Source organism: Eulemur rufifrons, chromosome 9, assembly GCF_041146395.1.
Source record: "Eulemur rufifrons isolate Redbay chromosome 9, OSU_ERuf_1, whole genome shotgun sequence".
Classification (NCBI taxonomy): Eukaryota; Metazoa; Chordata; class Mammalia; order Primates; family Lemuridae; genus Eulemur; species Eulemur rufifrons.
In genome coordinates, this window is record NC_090991.1 from 54,255,298 (window position 1) to 54,275,081 (window position 19,784).

At 62.0% G+C, this 19,784-nt stretch overlaps 1 protein-coding gene across 5 annotated transcripts in view; it reads right to left on the reverse strand.

Annotated features, from left to right (window-relative positions):
- Positions 1-3,287: 3,287 nt before the first annotated feature.
- The window catches only part of TBC1D16 (TBC1 domain family member 16), a 74,792-nt gene continuing 58,295 nt past the window's right edge, over positions 3,288-19,784 (reverse strand). For 2 of the 5 annotated variants that reach the window (XM_069482941.1, XM_069482942.1), the window contains exons 4-12: positions 18,915-19,076; positions 17,753-17,900; positions 16,640-16,807; positions 16,008-16,156; positions 15,156-15,290; positions 14,164-14,350; positions 12,261-12,440; positions 9,523-9,669; positions 3,288-8,677 (exon numbers count right to left, since the gene is read on the reverse strand). In XM_069482941.1, the coding sequence (XP_069339042.1) occupies positions 8,432-8,677; positions 9,523-9,669; positions 12,261-12,440; positions 14,164-14,350; positions 15,156-15,290; positions 16,008-16,156; positions 16,640-16,807; positions 17,753-17,900; positions 18,915-19,076 (1,522 nt within the window). In that variant the 3' untranslated portion in view covers positions 3,288-8,431. Of the gene's footprint in view, positions 8,678-9,522; positions 9,670-11,283; positions 11,994-12,260; positions 12,441-14,163; positions 14,351-15,155; positions 15,291-16,007; positions 16,157-16,639; positions 16,824-17,752; positions 17,901-18,914; positions 19,077-19,784 lie in introns of those variants that run through there. The other 3 variants (XM_069482943.1, XM_069482945.1, XM_069482944.1) reach the window with 3 other exon arrangements.

Here is a 19,784-nt window from a genome sequence, read left to right on the forward strand (position 1 = left end):
CCAGCCTCTGTCCCACCTGTGGGCATTGAAGAAACGCCTGTGGGGGCAGCACCTGGCCCGACCTGCACTAACCACTGATCTGAATCCAGTCCGGGGACTCGCCCACCCTGAAAGACCCCCAGCCCCATCACGGCTCTGGTGTGCATTTCAGCCCCAGTGCAGAAGAGCATGGCTCTTCCTCGTCTCACCCTCCCAGGACACAGGCAGCCCACCTGACCTGGGAATGTCCTCGCCCACCTGCCTGTGTCCCCGTGGTGCTCCCACCCTGCCCCCGCTCTCTCAGGCTGGCTGACTCTGAGCCCAAAAGTTCACTCTGTCTCCCCAGGGGGCCATGTGGCCCACTCAAGCGGACCTGGGAAACTCCCATCTAAATGAATCGCTGGGCAGAAGCTGGGGGTTTATCAGAAAATGGAGAAGATGCCCGGGCTTTGAAGAAAGGCCACATGTGCTCGGAGGAGTCTCCAGGTGCGCACCCTCCTGTTCGGGTGTGTGGGTGGCGTTCCCCTGGCCTGGGGGTCTGTGGGTCACTGGCACCTTATTTCTAGAGGTTTCCAATATTGGCAGGAGGTGGGCAGCACAGAGGGTGGAGGCTGGACAGCTGGACATTGTGCAGGGAGACCCCATCTGCCACCCACCCTCCCTGAGACATGTGTGCCTGCTGGGTGTTGTGTCTCCACAAGTTGTGCTCACGTGGGCTGGATGTCCTTGCCCAGAAGGAAACTGAGGCACGCCAAAGTGGGCTTCCGGTTGAACCACCACGAGGAGCTGAACTTCCCACCGCAGCATCCACCCCCTGCTGCAGACCCCCCGCGCCCTGGGGCAGAGTCAGCGGGGGACTTCTCCCCACAGAGGGCGGGTCAGTCCACGGGGAGCCCACGCCCAGGATCCCAGGGGTCGAGAAGGCCAAATGGACAGGCGCCGACAGTGGCTCTCCTGGTGCTGACCCAGGGCAGCTCCTCATGTGGCCACTAGCCCCGTGGCCCAGTTCTCCCCACCAGACAAATGGAGAAGAGCCAGTTGGCGCTCACTCCATGAATCCATAAGCCCTTGATAACATTTATTATGAGTCAGTCTTTATTTTAAACAAGGCCCCGTCCTTTATGCTTTTGAGGTCTTTTTGAGGTCTTGGGTGCCACTCTCAGAATCCTTTACCTGTCCCCCTGTGGCTGGCGCCCAGACACCGGCCACAGATCCCCAATTCCCCTGATCAGAGATCTGACCTGCCCCCCCAGAAGGACTCCTGGCCTTGCCCGCCGCCATGCTCCACTCTTAGATTAGAAACCCACCACTGACTTGCAGCCACCAGGACCCTCACTATCTTTTTCTATTGGCTTATTCGTGGCCAGGAATCGTGAGCTTCATCAGTGAGCTGTGCGGCTGGGCTTGGTGGCGGCTTCCCTTTGTTGACCCCCACGTGCCCCTCATTGCTGAGGGGGCTTTGACACTGACACTGCGCCTGCTTCCTGGGGAGCCTGTGCCACCGAGCCCTGTTGCGGCGTCCTTATCTCTGCCTCCAAACGCCAATCGGGAAAATCATTAAGTCATTCTCGCTAACGACTCGAAATATCAAGCGCCTTCTTTTGTTCCGCATTGCAGAGCTGATGGCATCTGACCTGTCAAGGCAACTTCTCTCCCTATTCAAAAACTGAATGGCATATTTTCAAACCACTTTGTCTAAATTACATGGTACACGCCCCGGGAGCGGGCGCTCTCCTGAGACGCAGAGGAGGAGGACCACGGTGGGGGAGGCGAGGACTGAGGAGGAGCCGTGGCTTTCGAAGTGTCGGATGCCAGACTCGGAATGCTTCCCACCAGGTCACGGCAGGTGGCTTCTGGTTGGTGGAGGGCACGAAAGTGGCCGCAGGTCCAGGAGGATGTGGGGAGAGGGCCCCACAGTGGCACTGGGGGCGGGGCTGGCTTAGGGCTTCCCTTTTGCATGTGAGTGGGGTAGGGGACGCTGCAGACCCCCATGGGGACAAGATGCAGCTGTCCAGGGCACCAGAGCCCCAGCCAAAAGAGCAGCAGAGCCAGACCCCAGGGGACTTTGGATTTGGGCACAGGGTATCTTGGTGACATCAGAGGCCAGGCCAGAGAGCCCCTCACAGCCCTGGCTCACCGTGTGTCGGGGCGGGTGGAGGAGATGCCAGTAACAATGGAGACAGCACTGGGTTGAGGGGGTCGGACTGGGATGTGACTTGATGGAAATAAAACAAGGTAAGTGACATTTCCTGCTCACCCAAGCCTTTGGAGCAAGAGTCACACCTGTGGAGAAAGCGGGGAGCCAAGGCCGTGAAGGAACTGGAGCCCAGCCGGCCCCAGTCTCCGCGGTTGGAGCTGGGGCTCGGTCTGCAGGCATCGTGGGGAGGCAGCACCTCCCCCTCCCAGATGCACAGAGGGCTCTGTAAACCAGCCCCCGCCACGCAGGCGGTGCCAGTTCAGGCGTCTTTCCTGGGAGAAGACTACTGGCCACCCTGGGGCCTGGCCCCTGGCACCTGCCCAGCCTCGGGCAGGGGCACCTGGCATTCGGAGAGGGGTGGCAAGGCCCTCAGATGTCTGAGGCTAGGTGGGAGGCGAGACACACCCTGCAGACACGAGGCCCCCGGTGGTGTAGACAAGTTACTAACACTCCCCCCAAGCCACAGCAGGCAAAAGGGTAGAAACACACACAGAACAAGGGAGAAACAGCTCAAAACCCCGAAGGGCACTTCAGTTAAGGGATGGCCTTGCCACCCTGCCTGGTGCTCCCGGAGACCCAGGAGTGACCTGCCCACCCTGGACGCCAGAGGCTGATGCCTGGATTTTCCCTTTAACTCCCAGCCCTAACAAGGTCAAATTCACCTTGTTTGCCTCCTTTAAAAAGTCCACAAATGCAAGACTCAGGCTTTTCCTGAAACCGGAGCCCTGGCAGCCGGGGCCCAGTGAAATACTGTTTGTGTTTCCAGGCGCTGGGGCCGGCTTGGGGTTCGGGCTCCCAGCGGCTCAGGGGTTAACGGCCCTTTCCCATAATTAGTTCTCCTGCCACCTCTCCCAGGACACCCGTCCTCCTGTCCCCCTGCAGGCCAAGTGCCCTCCCAGAGCGGGCACCTGCAGTGCCCTGGCCACCCCTTCCAGCTCCTGGTCCCCTCGGCCTGGCCTGTTGGGCCCCCACCCCGTCTCTGCTCTTCCACGGGCCCTCTCTGTGCCGCACCGGAGCCCGCCACACCCTGACCTAGCAAATCCCGCGGAACCTTCTAGAGGTGCTGCGCAGCATCCATTTGTTGTCAGAACGGTTTTATTTACTCTGCAGTGGGATCCAAGAGCAGGAAGCATTGCTGGGCCATGGCTAGAGGGGTCGCGGTGGCCAGTCCTGGGCCTGACCAGTGGGCGACTGTATTTAAACAACAGAACAAAACGACACAGAGAACAAATCGCTGCCATGGACGACAGTCACCTCCTGATCATGCTGGAACTTCCATGGCATTTTCCACCAAACTACAATAATAACAGAAAACCGTCCTCCTACCCCCAAAGTGCTGGGTCTCTCTTTGAACTTGAAATGCTACCTTGCTACTTGGAAATTAACGCAATGTATTTAAAAGGCTGGACGTCTGCAGGCTGCTCGCCTCTCCCGGCTCTGCCCAGGCCACCCCCGCCCACCGCCCGATTCGAGGGTCTGCGCAGCCGAGGCGGGGCCTGGAGAGCTCTGCACGCGCACGACACACACAGGCACGCACGGAGCCGCAGGGCCGCTGAGCACGTGTTTCGTGGCTGCTGCTTCCTCACGGCAGGAGCGGGCGGCATGGAGTGAATTTACAGGAGGCACAGACAGGTTCGCCGTGGCGAGGACACACAGCGAGGTGGAGGGGAGCGCGTGGGTTTGCTGACTCCAAACTGGGGGTTGTTCTTCGACCGGGAGCGTGCTGTCTCTTGGGCCCACGCTGCTGAAGGCTAAGGTCAGCGGTCTCTTCCCTGAGTGGCAGGTGTTCACCTGGGACTCGGTAAACAGCCTCGTGGCAGCTTTCACACAAACGGCCCCCACAGCAGCCCCGCGAGGCAGCCTGGGCGGGCATCGTGATTCTCACTTCACAGATGAGGGAACCGAGGCTGGGAAAGGCAGAAGGCCACACGCCTGGGGAGGGCAGGGGGTGGCAGGAGAGCAGGTCCCCGACCCTGAGGCCAGGGCTTCCACACCCAGGTGGCCTTGCAGCCCGGCCTAGACACACGGGGCTAACTGGATCGGGCATGGCCGATTCCCCAGGACTCTACTGGCCCCTGGCTCGGGGGCACCCTGCACGTGTGTTTTCCCAGGAGACTCCTCCTCCTTCCTCCCCGGCACAGCGGCCTCCAGGGGCCTGTTGGACAGACGTCCAGGAAGGTGCTTCTGCCCAGTGAGCCCCGAAACCCCCAGACTCCTGGAGGGCCAGGGGAGGCTGGACAGAAGGGACCTTCCACAGGGCACGGCCGGGAGTGGGTTCCCATCACCCTGGGGCTGCCCCCTCAGCGTTATTTCTGCCAAACAAGAAGCAGACAAGGGAGCTCAGAGGGGGCTCTCAGGAACTGAGCCCCCCCGGGGTACACAGCCCTCACCCCATTTCCTGCTGCCCCACCCCCCACCTTCCTGCCCAGCGGCCACCCATGAAAGGCCAGAGCCAGGTGACCTCTGCCCACCGCTGCCCCTTAGCCCAAGGGGAGGCCTTTGTTTCGGAACCAGCACCCTCATCCTGCCCGACTGCCCTGCCGCCCCCCGCAGGGCTTCAGACTGGGCTGCCACGGGGGACACAGGACAAGGGCTCAAGGTCCTCTCCAGCCTGGATTTAAAAACCTCCCCTGTGCCTGACAACTCAGGAACGACGTGGCACTGTCTGCCGATGGCGTCCAAGCCCACGGCTGCTCACGGAGCTGCCGTCCCCACTGCAGACCCTCCTCCCCACAACGGTGGGCCGGGGCCTCCCTGTCTAGTCACCCACGACTTGTGAGTTCTGAGTCTGCCTGGCTGGGACTTGAGTCAGAACCTTCCGGAAAAGCACGCCATTCCCCTCTGCACCCCGGTGAGGACAACAGGCTCCTTCCAGCCCAGACCACTGAGTGCTCACCTGCCCCCAGTGCCACCATCTCCCCAGCGGGGATCCTGGCGGGCGAGCGCTGGGCCCCACCACAAGCGTCCAGCCCAGCCACGCGGCCCCTCGGTGCCAGCGCACCCCCATGAAAGGCACCTCTGTCCCCAGGGCCCCGAGTGACGCCGTGTAGCACTGTCAGACAGAGACTAGCAGGGAGGCCGGACCCACGTCAACTTCTAAGTATGCGCGCACACGTACGCCGGCCAATAACATTAAGTGTCATTTTAAAAAATGGGTTAAATAAGCGGTGTTGCTGAGGACGGCCGTGCAGGGCTGATTACGCCCGCTTGCGCGCTGGCGGTGGGAAGGCTAGAAGTCTAATGACTGAATTATCACCCTAATGCCTTTTGCTGGCCGGGAATAATCCCGGGGCAACAGCTGCCGCAGGGTTTGGCTGGTTTCCTCTAATTGCATCCAGATTAAGGGAGCAGCCCAAGTGGCGGGTTTGCCATCCCGCCGGAGCGGCGTTTCCGCGGCCGTGCCCTGCACAAGCGGTCTGGGCGCCCGAGGCCCTGGCTGGTCCGAGAGGCGCAGACCGCACTGGGGCCCGGGCCAGCCGACGGGGAGTGGGAGGCAGGTGCTGTGACGGGGGCGCATTTGGCAGGGAAGGTGCGGCTGGTCGGTCTGGGAGGCCTGTAGGGGTGAGGAGCGTGGGAGCTGGGAGTGCAGAAGGAATGCCTTCCACCCAGACCCCCCAGAGTGAGTGGACCCCCTGGGCTTGCACCCCCCAAACACAGCAGCCCGAAGGCACAAGGCATCTAGTAAAACACAGGAAGGGACTGGGCAAGGTGGCTCCCGCCTGTGACTCCAGCACTTTGGGAGGCCAAGGCGGAAGGATCCCTTGAGCCCAGGAGTTTGAGACCAGACTGAGCAACATAGTGAGACCCCATCTCTACAGAAAATTTTTAAAAAATTAGCTGGGCGTGGTGGCGCATGCCTGTAGTCCCAGCTCCTCAGGAGGCTGAGCGGGGAGGATCGCTGGAGCCCAGGCTGCCATGAGCTGTGGTCGCGCCACTGCACTCCAGCCTGGGCAACACAGCAAGATCCTGTCTCAAAAAAACAAAAAAACCCCACAAAAGCCCAAAACCAAAGAAGAGATGCTGTCCCGCTGGGGAGGCGAGGGCCGAACCGTTCGTCCCCAGGGAGGGAGTGTTCCAGAGCGGTGTTGTTTGGGCCAAGACCCCCGGTGGTGGCAGACCAACTGTAACAATGGTCCTAGTCCTTTGCCCTCCAAGTCCTCAGCCTTCTGCCAAGTGACTGTGCAGAGGGGATGCTGAGGGGGGGTCCATTTCCCCAGCCCTCGGCGCTGGGTCCGGCCACGCGGCTTGCTTTGGCAGCAGGCGAGGCGTGGCCAAGGCTCGGACAGGCACTTGCCCACCTCTGCCTCTGTGCCTCCGCCAGGGCCAGCCTGCAGGGGGACGCAGGGACGCACAGGGCTGCGCCAGCTTCCACCTCCGCACCTGCAGCACCCCTGGGACTCACCACCGGTTGGCCCCAGACGGGAGAGCGAGCCCCACCTAGACCAGGACTGCCCCGCCCAGATCGCGGATTTGCAGGCTCCTGTGCCGGACGGATGCAGGTTGTTTTAGGCCACTGAGTTTTGGGTTGTTTGTCCTACAGCCACAGCAGTGTGGCAGGGGACAACTGATAAACCTGCTCGGGGCGTGTGGTTCCTGGAGGAGGGTCAGGAGCCACACAGAAAGGCAGCCCTCTTTCCTAGGTGCAAAGTGGCTGAGCAGGCCACTCCCACCGCCACCCCCAGGGCCCCACTGCTGGACGGTCAGGGTCAGAACCCCAGGGGCTGGGCACTGATGGGGATCCAGGATGGTGTCCCCAAAGGCTCTCGGACAGAGGGACCCACGGACATGGAAGTGTCTGCCAGAGACCGTGGGCTCCTGGAGAAAAGGCAAGCTGAGCAGGAGGCGGCCGGCACATGGTGCCCTCCCCTTCCCGGCTGGTAAACGTCTTTCCCGAGTGGCACCGTCCCGCAGCGCCAGCCTGCAGTGAGAAGGGCTGCGAGCGGGAGGAAGCCCTCGCTCTCTGCCCCCGTGGCACAGCAAGGACTTCTCCCCAGAAGGATGCGCTGGAGGGTTCAAGGAGGGACTCGAGTCTCCTTGCTGCCACCAGGGTAAGAAGTGGCGTTCGGTGCAAATGGCTGGGACACTCGTAAGCTGGCCGGGTGCCCTCACAAGCCCGTGTCTGTCCATCTCTGAGTCCCAGAGGCAGCAACCGACACACAGCGTTTTGGAGGCGGGAGAGTGTGTGGGAAGACCTCACTCCCTGAGTGCTGGCTACTTTCCCGGGTCGCTCTTGTGTCCGACCACCTGAGAGGCTGACTTCTAGAAGACTCACGTTCACAGCAGAGACTGCAGGGAAGTGGGAGGGTCTTTGTAACTATTTTCAGGTGCCTTTGTCTGGGTTGGTCAGGTGATACGCCAGCACTTCCCTGGGACAGAGCGGGTTCTCTTCAGAGGACCTTGCACACACACCCATGCAGACCCACGCACACACATACACACACACACGCACACACACCTCGACCCATTCAGCCCCCAGCTGGTGGCAGTACTCGGAGGGGTTGACTTTGAACCACGCCAAGGAGCCCGGCACAGAAGACCCCCAGCTGTGGGAAAGGAACCCTACTCTTCTCCAACAGCTGGGGCAGCCTCGCCGCAGGCGTTTCCTCCACAGGCCAGGGGTGTGACATGTTTAAGCAGACATTGTTAAAAGCCCCACAATCCTCTATCCTGCAATCAGCTGGGCTTTTTTTTTTTCTTTGTTTTGGGCAGACGTCTTCGTATCGGCGTCACCGCTGTGGCCGGGGAAGCTGTGGGGCGTGTTTGGCTCACTTGGAGGGGACGGGTCTGTCGAGGAAGCATGTCTGGCTTGCCAGGACGTTGCTGGGTGTGCACAGGACCTCTCTGTTCTGCGGCCCTCAGTGTTGCTGGGTGAACGAGGCCTTCTCCTCCTGTCTCTGCTCTTCGCAGTGCCTGGCAGTGCCGTTTGGTTGCCGACGAAGTGGGAGGAACCCCTGGGACGTGCGAAATCCTCCCACGGCAGCCAGCAGGAGCGCCGGCCAGCCTGCGTCTCGGTGGTGGCCATGCGTTCCGGTCCAGCATTCCGAGCTGGCTTCTGGGGCGGCTGGTTGGCCTCACTGCTATCGCTTCCGGACTCTGACTTTGTCGTTAATATGAAAAGGTTCCCTTCATGTTGCCCAAAGGCATTTCCTCTTGTTTCTACTGTCCCTGTCCCCTCCACGCCCAGCCCCACCCCCTCCCACCCCCAGGACCTCTGGTGAGGGCCCCTCAACCCGGGCTCGGCGCGCGGAGCCCGCCCTATCTGCGGAAACCGAAGCCTTCCCGGGGTGCCTTTGGGCCCTTCTTGCCGTCTCTCGGGGGCTTGGGCGAAGGCGGCTCCACTGTGCCCCCGTAGGGACAGCCCTCCGAGCCGGTGTGGCCGGTGCACTCCACGGCAGGCATGTACCCGCTGTCCCACATGCCCGTCCCACACAGCTTGCACAGGTCGTGCAGGCTGCAGGGGATCCGCGGCCGCAGGCGGAACTGATAGAGCAGACTCCTCGCCTGCAACGAGAGGAGACAGGCTGTCAGGAGGGGCAGAGGGACAGCCTGGTGGGCAGGGGTCCCCACAGGAGGGGCCCAAGAGCAACAGCAGCCACGGCCAACACCTGGGGGCTGTGTGTCAGGCTCAGGCCCCAGGGCTCTGCCTGCCACGTCCCATTAACACCAGCACTCGGGACCCTTGGTCTCCCGTGGCAGCAGTGGCAGGCCCCAGGAGGCCCAGGGTGGCGCTCAGGTGTGGCGCGAGGTTACGAAGGCACCCAAGCGGCCCTCATCTGCAGGGGCGGCAGGGCCCTGCCTGGCCCGGCTAGGCCCACCTGGCCCCTTGGCAAGACCCCCTCTCCGACTCAGCCCCTGGAGCTCTGCGCGGGGCCCACCTTCAGGCCCTGCAGGCTGTTTCAGGCGTCCTGTGCAGGTGGTACCACTGACCCCGGGACCCCTCCTCCTGCCCCTAAAGGGCCAGCAGAGAGTTCTGACTAGCAGCATCTCCAGGAGCAGTCTGGAAGCCAAGGAGGTGTCAAAAGCCCCAGGTCCCTCTGTTCCAGCCAGCCTCGGGTGAGAAGCTGCCCCTCAAAGGTGAGGAATTTGTCCATTCCACCCTGGAGAGGGAGGTTCCTGTGTTGAGGACTGATCAGTGATGGAGCCCCTGAAGAGCGTGTGGACAGCCCTGCAGTGACACCACCAAGCCAGACGGGCTACGACAGGTGCCGATCTCTGGGCCTGGACTAGGAGCTCCCAGGCAGTGGAGCAGCTAGGGCAGGGCTCCATAAGTGTGGAGGGTGTGGCTTTACATGCAGGGGCGGGGTCCCGCATATGGGGCGGGGCTTATGCATGGGGGCGGGGCTCACCTTCCTGAGAACCAGCTCCCCGTTCATGTGCATGGCCAGGTTTCCGAAGTGCAGGAGCATCTGGTCAGTGGCCAGCTGCTGCTCGATGACGTCATCCCCGTAGATGGCCACGATGGCCACGCAGATGAAGAGATGGAAGTAGTCTGTCTGCGACAGGGGAGTGGAGTTCAGATAAGGGTTCCCGTCAAGCCCCAGGCCCGGCCTCCAGAGGGAAACTGAGTGCAGAGGTGCAGGATGAGGGCCCTAAGGTGAGGTGTCTGGGTTCAGTGCCCAATCTCTTTGGTCCTCAGTTTTCCCACCTGTGAATGGGACCATTCTCATTCCTACGTCCCCAGGCTCTGTCACATCCAGAGGGGATGATGGTGAGCTGAGCACACAGGGGCTGCTGGGACGCTCCTGGGAAGCCATGTGGGTGGGCTCCGTGGTGGGCGCAAAGACCACCCTTCCTCTGGGGACTGGTCTGCTCTCACACCGAGCCATTTGCGACGGTGTCCAGATGGTGTGCAGTCAAGGCTGGGTCAGAACACACTCCGGTGGGTCGTGGAAGATGCCCCCAAGGAAGAGCCTGTGGCTGCCACCCACCGGTCAGCCTGTCCTCCCGCCTCCAGGCAGAACGTGCCCAGATCCCACTCTACGGTTTGTTGCTAGGACAGTGGGAGCAGGAGCGGGAGCGGGAACATGCTAACCGAGTGGGGCACGGCAGCTCCTGGGCAGTCCCCACAGGATGGCTGGAACGATCCCGCTGTCTTTCACCCTTTGGAGGCCCATGGAGGACTTGCTGTCCTCCTTGAAGGCCACCTCACAGGCCTGCCCAGCAACGCCCAGTGGCAGCAGGAAGCTGACACCGAGTCCTGACCGGGCGAATCCCGGATGTTCTCCTGCCCGGATGCCTCAAGGCTCACACCCGCCTTGATGCACACTCGCTTCCCGAGCAGGGAAAGGACCCAGAGCACCAGGAAATCCGTTTGGTCTCCTGATGTCGACTACCCAACCCAGGCGGAACTGTGTCCCCAACCCAGAGCCCACAATGAGGGCAGAGGCCACAGGTGGCTACTCGCACACCCCAGCCTTCCCTGGGGGGCCACCCCAGGCTGCCCGCCTCTTCCTCTGAACTAAGCCGGAATGGTCTTGTTTGGCTCCGAATGACCCGTTCAAAGGGTTTGAAGTCTGGCTGGGGTGAGATGCGGGGAGGAGTTCCAGGCAGGTGGACGCCAGCTTCCCTTGGATGGGAGCGTGGGAGGCAGAGGCAGGGCGGTCTGCGTGGGCTGCACACAACTCCCAGGGCCAGGTGCAGGGCGGCCCAGCGCCCACGGCAAACCAGCACGACAGGTGGAATCGAGCCTTTTCTTGCTCAGGGGCCACTGGAAAGTTAACGGCATTGCCTGGCAGTGACCTGCCCTTCCACAGAGCTCACCCCTGGCTAACTATGCTCCCCCCACCATCACCTCACTCCCCACCCGAATACTGCATTGACCACGGCAGGGCCTAATGCGGCTGCGTTCAGCCCGAAGCCTGAAAATGAGGGAAACTCGCACTGTGGCTTTAATGGAAACAGCAGCCAACAGAGAGGACCCCGTGGGCCTCCCTCCTGTGATTTCCACTGGGTTTCATTAAACTTGGGACACAGCACAGCCACGAACATCGCCAGGAGAAACGGCCCTGTCCATTGGGTGCTCCGAGTTCACTGTAACATTAGCCTAAAATTACGGGACGACGGCGGCGAATTTGCTGCTGGGAAAACACACAGTGAGGCACAATTTATTTATTTTTGGGGGGGAGATCTAGCATTTTGGACCATCCATGCCGCGTTTCGCCCTGAACATCCGAGTGGAGCACGTTAACCCCGGTGGGAAACGCCTCCCTTCATTCTGCGAGAGCCCCCGGCCAGGACGCGTGAATTCGAGGCAGCCGGTGGTCTCAGCACCACAATTCTTCAGACTCGCTCTCATCGGACATGATCCCCGAGACAGTAGGGTGGGAAACGCTGCGGGCTGGTGGCGCTCACATCTGTCCGTGGGGCTCGTGTGCTGGAGGCTGTGGGGCTACCTCGGTGGAGCACAGAGCCTGCTCTTGCAGGAAGGATCCTCCCTCCTGCGTGCCTCAATCCTCCTTTTCTAAAAGGCTGACGGATTCACAGAGACTTGCCCGTCCTTTAACACGGCCAGCTTGCCCCTAACTTGGGTGGTAAAGCCAAGTGACAAAGTCAGGGCTGTGCTCTGAGGGGACCGTGTTGAGCAGACACTGATGACAGTGGATGGCGAGGGGAAGGTGGCATCTCCGACCCTGGGCTCTCCAGAGGGGCTGACGCGGAGGCAGGATTTTGGGCCCGTCCCCGGGCAGGAGGGTGATGGTGAGCTGGGCCTCCGGGGCAGAGCAGTTTCAAGGGGACGGACGGCGCTGGCTCCAGCTCGTGGATACCAGCATCCTGGGCTGCTGCGGCCTTGCTCCGGCCCCCGATGATGTCGCTCACACTGATTGGTTGTGACAGAAAGGAACTCAGCCCCAGAACATAGTAACGAGCGCAGTTGGCGGGCAATCTGCGTCGATTTCAGTTACTTGGGAAGAGAGCAGCGAGGTACGCAGCCAGCCACGTGGGACTGGAAGCAGTGGCGCATAAGGGGCGGACACGTGGCGTGGGTGGGCAGGGGCGAGGCCCTCCCCGAAGGCCGGGCACAGGCAGGTGAGGGTCGTTCAGAGGCTACAGTCCCGGCTTCCCCAGCCCTCGAGCCCCGGCTCACCTGGTAGTGGGCCCAGCAGGCCTCCCAGATCCGCAGCGCCTCGGCCTCGGGGAACTCGCGCTTGAAGCACAGAAGGAGCCAGCGGTGGCAGAAGAGCATCTGCAGCCCGTCCTCGCCCAGCGAGACCAGGTGCTGGTAGAAGCGCAGGTGTGTCAGCCGTAGCAGCTCTCGCAGGTACAGCTGGGGGCAAGGCCAGGACACGTCAGGCTGGCCCACCCGGCCCAGGAGGCCCGCTCCCACGGGGGCCCTCCAACCGGAAAAGTGCACGCAGGTGGCCTCCACCCCCTGCGCCTGCCTGTCATTCTGCCACTGGAATTTGGCAACCCCCGTCTCTGCCAGTTGGTCCCAGATTGAAGGCTGTTCTGGAGACTGTGTTGTGGCCCTGGGCAAAGCACAGCATCACAGCCTGGTGTGGCCGGGAAGCTGAGCGACTGTGCCCCAGCCTAGTGGACACACGGGGCTGTTTCTAGAGCCCACCCCACCCGGGAAGGAGAGCAGGTCATCCAGGGGACCCCTGGCCCATCCCCTTCTGCTCCGACCACGAGATGTGTCCTCTTCCAGGACTGATTTAGGGCAGGAAGGGGTGTCTGAGCCCCAGGACACTCTATTCCTGTGGTGAAGGCCACCTCCCAGTGACGTGGGACAAGATCGGGGCTATTTCTGGCAGCACCCGGGCTCAGGCTGCTGACTGCACCAATGCCGCTGAAAATCAGTCTCCGGCAGTTAATGAGTCAGCCGGCCGCATGCGGCCGTGAGCCTGTCGGGGCGAATGGCGTCACACCCTGTAATTGCCTCCAGGTACCGTGGAAACCTGACATCACACGGACGCAGGATGAGAGTGAGCAGACTGCAGTCAGCCCGTGGCCTGGGTGGGGTCAGATCATAGTTGGGGTTGGGGCACCTCGGGGGAACTTTGGGGCCGAGCTCAGTGGTCACACACGGCCCCCAAGTCCTCTCTGCTGCGGGCTCCCCCGGCTAGTCTTCGGCGGCCCCAAGGGTTAGTCTAAAGGACACGCTCCTTGGCCCTGGCCTTCTAAGCCCTCCGCGAAGCTCTGCTCTCACTGCACATGGCGGGTCTGGTCCAGCAAGACTGGGTCACTCGGTGTCACCCCCCCCCCCCGAACGCTCCTCTCAGGCCAGCATCGGTGAGGCAGGGCCAGACCCCACACGCCGTGGACCAGCCCCAGCCCAGGGGCCCTGCTGTCTGTCACGGCACGTTCTGCATCACTGTCCGGCGCCCGGCATCCTCTGCACACACTGCCAGCTCCCAGGCCCAGCTTCCTCCCAGCATGGAGGGTGAGACCATGTCCCAGTGCCTGGCGACGGCACCTGGCAGGTGCCTGGTACACACAGGGGACATGGGGTACCCTGGCTTGTCCCTGGGCCGCATACTCCCCTGCCGCCTTGCCCAGCTTTGCTTGTCCCCCAACACTCAGTGCTGTCTGGTCTACAGAGGGCTGACACTTGTGGGGAGCCCTTGAAGGGAGGGGCGCCAGTTGGGCCACCCAGGGAAGGCCAGCTGTCCCCGGGCTTGGGTGTGAGAACTGCCCTGGGGCCTCAGGAGCCTCAGCTGTGTTGGACGCCTGCAGGGGCAGCCCAGATGCCCCCGAGAGCCTGTGTTATAAAGCACAGGTCCAGGGGTGCTGGGGCCTCCCTTCCTGCCCCTGTCAGGGAGCCTGGGCTGGGTCATCCTGTGCAGGGAGGTGGGGGGCCCACCCCAGAGACCTGGCCGCAGCACCCCCCTGGAGCTGGCTGGTCCTCCCCCAAAGCCCAGGACTAAGCTACCCGTAACCCCTGGCAGCCAAGCCACACATCACCACCGAGACCCCACCAGCAAGAGGAGGGGGCAGCCCGTGCTCTCCCGGCGCCCTCAGACACGCACACGCCCCATCCCCAGCCTCACCAGCTGTTTCTCCATGTCCTCGTCCCGGGGAGAGCTGACGAAGATGGTGTTCTGCATCAAACCCACAAAGCACCAGAAGGTGTCAGATTCGTCCAGGACCTCGGCCAGGATGGGTGCCACCAGGTCCGACATGCCCTGGGAGTAGCCGACGGCTGGGTTGTACACGGCGTAGTTGAGCAGAATCCTCCTGCGGGGTGGGGGGACAGCGGCGGGCGGTGACGACCCCACACCCCTGCTGGCCCCGCCCAGGCGTGCTGCCAGCCTGCAGAGCCCTGGGCTGGGGACCTCGGCTGCCCGGCCCCCACCTGCCTTGACCTCGGGGGTGGGGGTGGGGTGGGGTGGGGCGAGGTGGCATCTGCCAGCAGGTTCCCGGCAGCCCTGTGGCTGCCCAAGAGCCCACGTGTGGGGGCAGACACACAGGCCCTCGCTTTGCAAAGGTGGCGGCTGCAATTAGCTGCGCGCCAGGCCCAGAGCCTCGAGCCTCGGGAGCAGGGGGCCAGGAGCAGTGTCAGACTGATTTTCTTAAGGGTCGACTGCTTGGGACACAAGGCGGACTGGCAGGGACGTTTTTATGAGCTGCTAATTTTGTGCAATTACTTGCCAGGCTGCAGCGGAGTGTGGAAGATGCCAGCCCCCGCTCTGAGTAGCGGGATCGCTGGAAGACCACCCACGAGGAGGCTGCTCCACGGGTGGTGTGAGCCAAGCAAGGACAGGCTTGGCGGGCACCCGGGAATAGAGGGGCTTGCTGGCCCCCTGTGAGGGACCTGTGTGGCTACAGGTCTGGCCCTGGGTTTCCACGGCCACGAGATGCCAACTGCAGTAGCCCACGAACAGCTCATCCCCCACTGCTGAGTGTCGACTGCGTGAGCCTGGAGGAGGGCCCCGCAGAAGCTGCCTTGGCTCGTCCCCTGCCCGGAGGGGTCAGGCGAGGCGTGCGCAGTGCAGATGGGGAAGGGACGGGAGGCTGGGCCTGCCCCCGGGCAGCGGAGTACCTCATGCTTTCCACGTTCGGATTGCCTTCCCCTCGGAAGAACTGGTTGCTCCGATCTGTCCGAACCACGTCTTTGTCCACGGTGAACTGCACGTTGCGCCAGAACGCTCTGTGCTCCTCGGGCATCATGGAGAGCCTGTGTGGAGCACAGCGCCCCGCCCGGCAGTCGGCAGGCAGCACACGGTGGCATTGAGTCACCCACTCCAGGAAGGGGCCTCCCCCCAGCCCCCATTCCCTGCATGGGAACCAGGCTGCTTCTGCAGCTGGCAGACCCTCCGCTGACACGGGAGGGGGGCTGGTGTTTGTCCAAGGCTCCCCCCAAATTAGCCCAGCCTCGCTGGCCCCAGCGTCCCAGAGGGGAGAGGTGATTGCAGCCCGACGGGTAATGAGGCCTGGGCTCTGGCCCAGCGTCCTGGAGGGGGCTGCGCACGGCCTGTGGGTAACCGGGGGCTTCACCCAGTCCTGGCCTCCCGGAGAGAAGCGCTGACCGCAGCCCGGTCCGCGAGGCCCAAGTGGGTCGGGGCAGGGGCGGTCCTGACCCCGATTCCTCCGCCCGGAGGCCCCTCCCAGCCCAGCCTTCAGCTGTGGGATGTCAGCGCCTAGTTGAGCCCTTTGAGCAGGAATTCTAAACCTTGACATGTGAGCTAACGAGCCCGCACTTGCGAGGCCCGAGCACAGGGCATGGTGACGGCACTTGCCCACCCTATCACTCACGCTCCTGGGAGACCCATTTTCGAAAGAAACTATGGGTCATGAAACATATTATCAGCGCGGAGTCGCGCCTCCAACTGCCTTTTCAAATGACATTTTCCTCGGCGGCGCGGCGGGCTGGGCGGGCCGCACCTGCGGTTACCTTTTCTGCTGGATCTCAGAGTACTCCTTCCGCTTCTGCACACGCAGCGCCTCCCGCTCCTCCGACGTGGACTCGTGGCTGTAATAGCGCAGCAGGAAAGGCCAGACCTCCCCCCGGATTGACACATCAATGCCGCCAAAGAAAATGGCCTGGAGGAAGCGGCAAAAGTTGGGGAGGGGATGAAACAGGGCAGCTCAAAGAACCCCCAAATCCCCAGAGATGTGTTTTGGTGGCTTCGGTGCGCCTGGATTCACATCTCTGCAATTTGCACATGTTTACAAGGGGAACACGGGCCTCAGTTCCCATACAGGACACAAACCCGGCTCATTTCAATGTCAATGCCCCCCCGGGGTGGCGCTCCGATTAACGTGTCGTTCTCACGTCATGGCCTAATCCCTGGTTTTGGAAACGCCGCATTTCATTGCAGACGCTTCTGTGCAGGCTGACACGGTATCCCCCCAACCCGGCCGGGAGGGCTGTTTTTCAAGGCCGTCGCTTTGATTGCTTTATCGATGTGCTCACACACAGCCTCACACAAGGGAACGGGACCCTCCCAGGGAGGTGGCCCGTGGGTACGGTCCGGCGGCCGCACAGCCCTCCTTCCCTGGCGGCTGGGCCCGGTGGGGCCTCACCTTCCGCAGCTTGTATTCCTCCTCCACCTGGCCCAGCTCGTTCAGGTGGCCCAGCCAGGCGGAGACGTCCAGCCGCTTGTACATGCTCTCCTCGGGGTGCGTCTCGGAGGACGGCAGTTTGGGGCGGCGGATGGAGAACTGCATGCACGTCTTTTCGGGGGCGACCTGCTGGACAGGGGGAGGACTGGGCAAAGGTAAGTATCTCCGACGCACGGCCCCGGAGGCCGGCACTGCCTTTCCCAGGATTTAAAAGCCTCTCTCTCTTCCAGAGGGAGGGGAAGGGCAGTCCCCGCTGCATACAAACCCCTAAATGGCAAGTGTAATTAGGCGCAATTAAAATGAAAATACCTTCATCTTAAAATCGGTTTCCCTTTGGTGCTCCCTTCTCCCGGCCCACTGCGACAGCCGCCCCCACTCTCCGACCCCAGCCGCAAAGGCGGAATGAATGCGTCTCATGGCCTAACTTCCCTCTGCCGGGAGGGCCCGCGATAAATCACATGTGATTGGCCACATACAAAGGGATCGCTGTTCTGCGAGCGGGGAGCCGGCCTGTCAGATTGTCTCCGCGAGCAGTCACGAATCCCGGGCAAAACTGCAGCTGACATTTAATTCAAAAATCAAAGGTTGTGCAATGCAGGGGGAAAGAGCCGCGCTACCGTAATAAGGGGAGCCGGCAGGAGGCTCTGTGGGAAGGAAGGGAATTTTAAAGTCAGCTCCGTTCCTAATAAGCACATACTGTATCTTAAACAGATAATTAAAGAGCTCTTATTACATTTGTATGTAGATTGAGCAAAATATGGCAGGAAGTTCTTGTCAAAACATGATTTTCCAAGTGCAGAGCACCGACTATACAACAGGCCCTGGGCACACGTTTTAAGCCCAAAGTTGTTGCTCTGCAGCCACCCAGCGACCACGGGCCATCGAAAGCTGCCACAGGCCACACCCCGGGAGCCCCCGGACATGGGGACCCCAGCCCCGGGACCCAGGAGGAGAGAGACGTGCTGGGGAGGTGCTGAGCCAGTCCCCGGCGGGGACCAGAGTGTCAGCAGCCTGGTGTCCCAGGGCGGGGACTCTCCCCAACCCAGGGCAGCGCGGGGGACCCTGCTGGGCTACCTGGTCCTTGAGGTGCGTCTCTGCGCAGTACTGCCACCGCTGGAACACGTCCGACAGCTTGTCCAGCCCTCCGTGGTGGAAGTGGAAGACCTTGTACTGGCTCTCGCGGCTGGCGACCACCAGCTGGCCGCTGGTGCAGGCCTCGTCGCTGCGGCCGAGGGAGGGGAGAGGAAGGCCCGATGAGCATGGAGACACGGGTTTGTATTGCCCAGCATAGCCAGAGCCGCTCTCACCAACCTCAGAGGCAGGACACAGTAAGTCCCAGTGGCGTTTGGCCACAGGCTGGAGGGGACAGAATTGCACTCACATAAAAACTATCACCCCCTTTCCTGAAGAAGGCAAAATAGCCCCCTCCCGGGAGCCATGGGAGGCCTGCCCCGGGGGCTTCTCCCGCCACTGCCGCCCAGCCACATCGTCCCTTCTGCCCGGGGAGACCTGGGGGTGGATGCCAGGCGTCCGTGTTGGCTGAGTCTGGTTTTGAGCCCCGGTGGGGGGGTGGGCGCTAAGAGAACCTCCCGGGAGCAGACCTCCTCCACCGCGGGTGGGGGCACGCCAGGAGAGCCCTGCCGGGAACCTCGCCGAACAGCGTCAGCGCTGCCAGCCCAACCCTGGCTGCCCTAGAGGAGAGGCTGGAGCGTGGCTGGGTCTGGGGACCCCCCTTCTCCCCAAGTTTCTGGACGCACCTGCTTCTGCCGAGCATAGGCTTCTCGCAGGCGCTGTCTGCGGCTGGGCTGCCCTGACGGCGGGAAACTAGGGACCGTCTGCCCGTTAAGGCAGAAAGGGAGCCGCATCCAGAAAGCCCCGGCCCATCCTGAGTGCGTGTGGCCGAGCCGCAGTACACCCCTTGGGGGTCACTGCAGCCTGTCACAGCGGCCTGTCGCTGCTACTCTCGGCAGCAGCCCTGGTTTGGTTTCTTCTCCCGAGCCGGGGCTCCAAGCCACAGCTGGCTACCGTCACCCCACAGGCAGAGGCGAGCGTTTGCTGGCTCACCCCGGCCTGGTTCCTGTGGGGTCACCACAGCGGGAGCCCCGTGAGGCAGCAATGGGGGAAGCAGCGGGCGTTTAGAAAGGCCGTCACCGGCCAAACCAGCACGGCCCGAAGCCCCGGCAGCCGGGAAAAGAGCACCTGGGCCAACCAGGAGGCACCAGGAGATGCTCCTCACCTGAAGAAGAGGCGCAGGGAGCGCATGTGGCCCAGGTCCACCCGGAACACGCCGCAGATCTGCTCCAGGGCGCACACCCGCTGCGGCTCGTCCCAGCGCGGGGTCTGCAGGAGGCCGTTGCTGTCCGGGAGTCGCAGGCCGGTGTCCGAGCTGGAGGGGGGGCTGGGGGGGCAGGTTGCGTGATGGCCACACGCCTCCCTGCCCGCGTGGGCCCAGGGAGGACGGGGCGTCGGGGAGGCCATGTACACGCAGGGACAGACACCACTGACTATGCCTGGCTCGTGGCAGGCTCCGCATAGCCACCTGCGGATGCGTGAGTGCACGTGTCCCACCACTAGTTGGCACAGGTGTATTTCAGTGGGGAGCAGGAAACGCCGTCATGATCAGACTCCATCTTGCTTCCATAGAGGGAGTAAGTCGTCATAGAGACAGAAGAGGTCGCACTACTGGGGGTCCTTGCTGTGTGACCTTGGGGAGGTTACCAAGCCTCTCTGAGCCTTTGTTGACTCATTAATAAAGTTAGGATAAGAAAAGGCTTTGTGTAGAAGGAACGACCCTAAAGTGCTCAGCACAGGGCCAGGTCCTCAGGGTTTACTGAGGGCAGCTGTCTTATGACAATTTCAGATAGCATAGGGCTTCTGCTTTGATTTAAACTGGTTCGTCATGTCCCTGAAAAAATATGGGTTCACTTTAAGGTTCAGTAAGGAAACATTTGGATTATTAATGCTATTAATACTGATAGTGAGCATTTATAATATTAAAACACTTAATATGGGCCCGGCCCTGGGTTAAGTACTTCTCATGTGCTTTTATTGCATGTTATCCTCACAAAAATCCTACGAAATGAGTAGTGGTACTACCCCCTTTGTA